The 5,489-nt window shown below is 60.7% G+C and overlaps 1 protein-coding gene across 1 annotated transcript; it reads right to left on the reverse strand.

Annotated features, from left to right (window-relative positions):
• Window positions 1-394: 394 nt before the first annotated feature.
• On the reverse strand, window positions 395-2,539 carry LOC149357659 (uncharacterized). Its single transcript, XM_089576647.1, has 3 exons — window positions 2,024-2,539; window positions 1,438-1,962; window positions 395-1,009 (listed from the first exon to the last, which is right to left on the reverse strand). The coding sequence occupies exons 1-3, from the start codon at window positions 2,537-2,539 to the stop codon at window positions 395-397; spliced, it is 1,656 nt and encodes a 551-aa protein (XP_089432773.1).
• Window positions 2,540-5,489: the final 2,950 nt, after the last annotated feature.

The raw sequence follows: 5,489 nt of genomic DNA on the forward strand, positions 1-5,489 counted from the left end.
CACCCGTCGGCGGCGCCAACGAGACTCGGAAGCGGGTCGCTATGTGGTTCTTGGTTGGTGAAGAATGGCTCGTGCAGTGCTTGCTGGTTGCCTCCACTTGGGGGTCACGATCGCTGCACTGCACTGGGTTGGGGAAGGAACAGATGATAGAGTAGGGGACGGGCACGGAGGCGAGACGGACGCAGGTCGTGTCGCGGGAGAAGTGGCACGAGCGGAGTGAGTGAGTGAGTGGATTGAAGAGGGAAAGGGGGGAGGGCACGAGCCTATATACTGCTGGCAGACCACCACGCCCATTGCCAGCGTGCCGATAGTGGTAGGGGGGAGGGGGAGAAAAGAGAGGATAGAAGAGGAGCGCGCCGCCGCATAGTGTGTCGTATGACACTCGCTGTGCTCCTTAGGCCTGGAAACGACCGTGAAGACCTGTCTCCTCCAAGAAGGTCAGGAGGAGCTCGAAGGCTTTGATGGGGTGGTATCCTCCAGGGAAAAGGAGATCTTCCTGCGAGGAGGAGGGTAGACCCAGAAGGCGCAAGCCTGCAGCCAATTTGTTTCTGTGAGCTGAGAAGGCCGAGCACTCGCAAAGATGCTCCAGGGACTCCATAGGGCTGTTGCAGTAGCTGCAGGCTGGGGAAGGGGTGAGGCCGAGGCGGTGAAGTCTGGAGCCCGTGCTGGCGCAGCCCACACGAAGTTTCAGGAGGAGCCTCCTCTCTTGGACGGTGAGACCAGAAGAAGGGAGTGGCCGTGGCGGGTGACCCTCAGCGACCCTGGGGTCGGGGTGGTCAAGGAGCAGGTGACGGTCGGTGATGGACCTGGCCAGGTCCCGGGGACATAACGATGTTGAGAGTGGAGTGGAGGGGTTGTGTGCTTCCTTTGCCAGGGCATCAGCTGCCTCGTTTCCAGGTATTCCATCATGGCCTGGGACCCAGCAGAGGTGTATGGTGGTCCCTCTATTGACGATGGCATCCAGCCTGGCCGCTAGTCTCTTGACGATGGGGGTGCCTTTGGAGGGTCTCTGGAGAAGTTGAAGGGCAGTTTTGGAGTCAGTCCAGACTGCCGCAACACGGACTTCCGGTGTTTCCATAAGGATATCGGCTGCCAGGTGTATGGCTACCAGTTCCGCTGTGGTCGAAGAAGCGACGAAAGGTAGCCTGGACTTTCTGCTGGAGCCGAGGGAGGGGGCAGTGCAGGCTGCTGCGGCAGACGGGCAGGGCCCAGGCACGACAGAGCCGTCAGTATAGAGATGGACTGCTCCGGCAGGCTGGTCGTGCTCGAGTGCGGCCACTTCTTGACGGAGGCCAGATGGAGGAGTGTTGCTTTTGGTACGGGATCCGGGGAGGGAGAGCTGTACCGTGTAAAGGTGGCCCTGGTCCGGGCGGGGTGGGAGGGGTACTGCCTCAGGTTGTCCCCCTACGAGTTGATCGAAGGCTTCGGTTATCTGGCCCATGCGGGAGTGCGGCCTAGTGCGGAGGCGGTCGAGGAGGGGACGGCCATCTGTGGCGTTGTGGAGGCGCTCGACATGACGAAGGGCTGTGCGTCTGGAGAGGAGCTCCATGGTCCAAAGCCCGCCTCAGCCAGGGTGGCAGCCACTGGGGAAGTACGGGGGAGTCCGAGGCAGAGGCGGATGGTGGCCCGCTGCTTCCTCTCAATAGCCAGGTACTGGGTCTCTGTGAGATGGACGAGTGGGAGGGAGTAGAGGTACTGGGACACGGCCATGCCTGAGAACAGGTGAAGAGCCAGCTTGGTGGTGATGCCCCTGCCTCTTGCCAGGAGTGAACGGATGGCTCCATGGACCCTCGAGGCCTGCCTGAGGTAGTGCTGAACTGCAGGGCGCCAGGTGAGACGGCTGTCGATCCTGAGGCCAAGGTACTTTGCCTCCGTCCTCCATGGAAGTGAGTGGCCCTCTATGGATAGGAAGGTAGTGCCAGAGCGGGCGCCCACTCTCTTGTTGAAGAGCATGGCCTCTGTCTTTGTTTGGAGAAAGGCTCAGTCCTGGTGTTAAAAGGAAGGTAGCAAGAATGTCGATTGCCCGCTGGACGTTGCGTATGGTCTGGACCCTTTGTCGTCGAGGACCTTGGCACCAGATAGCGATGTCGTCCGCGTATATGGCTATGCGGACTGGCAGCTGGAGGTCCTGTGGAAGGAGCCTGGGTAGAAGGGCCATGACTGAATTGAAGAGCAGGGGGCTGAGTACGCTCCCCTGGGGAACTCCTCGATAGATGTGCCGTGGCGTACTGGTGGTGGTGCCCAGGCGGACCAGGGCCTGACGATCGGACAGGAAGCCCTTGATATACTGCAGGAGGTGGCCAGTGACGCCCATGGAGGTGAAAGCACCAAAAATGGTCCCGTGGAGGATGTGGTCGAATGCGCCTTTGATGTCTAGGAGAGCCAAGCAGACAATTTGTTTCTTGTGCCTTGCATCCTCCAGTGTGGAGACAAGGTCTCCGATGGCGTCAGCGGTGCAGGATTGGCGCCGGAAACCTGACTGCTGCTCCGGGAAGAAGCTGGTTAGGTGGCCAATCCACTCTAGACGGTCGAGGGCCATGGCTTCCAAGACTTTGCCCGGGACGGAAGTTAGGGCCACTGGTCGGTAAGACGACAGTGCTCTTGGAGGCTTGCCTGGCTTGAGTACGGGACGACCAAGGCTGTCCTCCAGGCGGCTGGGAGCTGACCAGTCTGCCAGACTGTGTTGAAAGTGGTCAGGAGGTTGCTCTGGAGGTGATTGTCCAAGTTCCTGAGCATTTGGTATGTGATACCGTCAATGCCCGGGGCCGTGTGACGCCTTGAACACTGGAGGACGGCGGAGAGCTCCCTCATTGTCAATGGGGAGTTGCAGATAGCAGCTATGTTGTCCAGCTGAGTGGGAGGGGTCTGTATTGCCCCTAGTGGAAGAGGACCAGGTGTGAAGGGAGGTGGTTCTTCCGAGGTGAAGAAGACGTTAGCCAGGCGTTCCGCCAGCTCCTGACTGGTGATTCCCTCTGCCACAGCGAATGCCAGGTGTGGGTTGAGCTGGATGCGGGGGGCAAGTAGCGAGCGGAAGAGGCGCCATGCCTTTGCCTTACTGCGGGTGGCCACGAGAGATGCGCAGATCCCCTCCCATGACTCGGCTCGATGGCGGTTGTGGGTGCGTCTGCACTGTGCATCCAGGCGGTTGTAGGTGGTCCAGTCTTCAGGCCGTTCTGTCCGTATGGCTCTCCTCTCAGCTTGGCGCCGTTGGGCTCGGAGTTGGAGGAGCTTAACGTCTGGGACAGGTTGAGATGGTGGGACCTCGCAGGTGATGGAGGCTGCGGTGGCACATCTTTCTAAGTGAGCCAGGACGTCTCCCTGGAGCGGGAGGCTGTGGAGCAGTTGCCGGAAGCGGTCCCACTGAACAACTCTGCAGATACGCCCGTCCACCCTCCTCCCAGGTTTGGGGGCAAGTACGATGGGGTAGTGGTCAGAACCCCACGTGTCCGGCGAGGGGGTCCACTCATATACACACCGTTGTGACACGATGCTGAGATCTATGCATGAGCGGACACCACCCCTCCGGACGAACGTGGGAACCCCATTGTTCAGTATATGAAGCGATGTACCACGCAGAGCGGCGATCAGGTCTCGGCCACGGCGGTCTGCCCTGCGGGAGCCCCACCGCGGATGAGCCGCGTTGAGGTCCCCGCACAGCAGACAGTCGCCGCCTATAAGGCTGACCAGCTGTGGCAAGGATTGAGCATCCCATGGGACTGCGGGACGCACATAGACACTTGCGACAGCCGTGTCAACACCTGACAGCCCGACTCTTACGCATACACACTCCATAGGGGCCACCACCCCATCACTCACTGGGATTTCTGCCTGGGGGAGGGTAGAGCGGACGAAGAGGACGGCTCTGGATCTTCCAGGCGGGTGGAGGTGGTCATGGCAGGGGTCCGCCTCGCAGGTGTTCAGGAGACATGAGGTTTTGCTGTAGGATGCCACATAGCCCGGGAGCCGGACCTCGTCTGGACGGAGGTAGGCCTCCTGAAGGGCCAGGACGTCTAGGGGTAGGGGATCCACCTACAGGCGGCTGATGAGCTCCGCTCTTCTGGGGCGGAGGGCACGGCAATTCCACTGGATTACCCGTGGACGAGGGGTAGCCAGTGGTCGGCTAGCCATGTTGGTTGGTGTGCTGCGGCCCCTGCCCCACGGTTGGTGATGGCTGGGTAGCTGCTGGGAGGAGCAGTGTCAGGGCTTGAAGGGTTGCAGTCAGGGTCGCCGTGAGATGCTCAAGTTGACCACCCAGGGGGGAAGGTATTGCGGCCCTCTGGGGATGGGAAGAGCCTGGGTCAGAGGACTCTTGCACAGGCTGGAGTGCCTGTGGTGAGGCGTTTGCGACTTGTGCGTAGGTGCGCTCCTGGGTTCGGAGGCTAGTCCTGACGGCTCTCCGAGAGACAGGTTGGGTGGCGGATGCCACGGCTGCTGCTACTCGTCTTTCTTCCTGCCAGCGAGGGCAGGTGGGGGTGTCTGCGGAATGGTGTCCTCCGGAGTTCGTGCACCGTGGTGATTTGGCATCACAGGCGCTGGTTTCGTGGTGGCGGCCACAGCGGAGACAGCGGGTTGGTAGGGTGCAGCTGGCTGTCACATGATCTAAACGGCCGCAACGACCACATTGGATGGGGCGTGGGAAGGCTGATCGCACTGGCATCCTGAGCTTGTAGAGCGACACATGGGATGGTGGCTGTGGCGCACTGAAGCGTAGCTGCAGGGCGTTGCCCTGGGATCGCCTGATACTCAAGATGGGTACTGATGACTCCAGGGCTGCTAGGAGATCGGCATCCTGCAGGTCAGCAGGGACGCCATGGATGAAGCCTGTAGAGGTGCCCTTGTCCGCCGCAGGTCTCGCTCGTACATTAATGCCAGCCAGGGTGTGTAGGGCTAGGAGAGCTGTGATGGCCTCCGGGGTGACAGCATCCACGGCTACGATGTTCCGTGAGGGGTTGACCCTCACTGAGGCGACGCCTTCTGTGGAGGACAGCTCCGCAGCAATGGTGAACTTGTTGCACTTTCGGAAGGATGTGCGCTTATTAGATGGACGAAAGAGCACTGTCCCTACTAAGTTGTCCACTGTCTCCGGTGGGAGGGGAGGGCGTAGTGGGCGATGACGGGGTCTGCGGGGTTTCTTGGTTGTCCACCCCTCGTAGTCTTCTTGTGCCCAAGGAGAGGGGTGATCCCCGTCTGAGTGGACGGTCGCGGGGTGGTCCAAGGCTCCTGGGCTGGTCTCCTTGGTTCTCAAAAGGATGGTGTCTTGAGGGGGTGATGTGGCTGAGTCGGGGCACACAGGAAGGGGGACTGATGATGGCGGAGAGGGTAAGGTGGTGGATGGCGCGTCCGACGGGTCTGCAGCCGGCTGGAGAGGCCCACTACGTGCAGACTGGCTGAGTGTAAGAGATGCCTCTGGTGTGGGATCCTTTCTACCCTTGGTCTTCTTTTTCCGTGGAGGCACGGAAGCCGGCTTGGGCGTCTTCAGGAATTCCGCT

Source organism: Amblyomma mixtum, chromosome 3 (genome assembly GCF_055824585.1).
Source record: "Amblyomma mixtum isolate Tamu chromosome 3, ASM5582458v1, whole genome shotgun sequence".
NCBI lineage: Eukaryota > Metazoa > Arthropoda > Arachnida > Ixodida > Ixodidae > Amblyomma > Amblyomma mixtum.

Coding starts and splice junctions, on each gene's coding strand:
- LOC149357659 (XM_089576647.1), bottom strand. CDS start 2,539: ATGGCCCTCGACCGTCTAGAGTGGATTGGCCACCTAACCAGCTTCTTC. Junction 1,963..2,023: donor CCATACGCAACGTCCAGCGG/GCAATCGACATT, acceptor CTCCAAACAAAG/ACAGAGGCCATGCTCTTCAA. Junction 1,010..1,437: donor TAGGCCGCACTCCCGCATGG/GCCAGATAACCG, acceptor CAACTTCTCCAG/AGACCCTCCAAAGGCACCCC.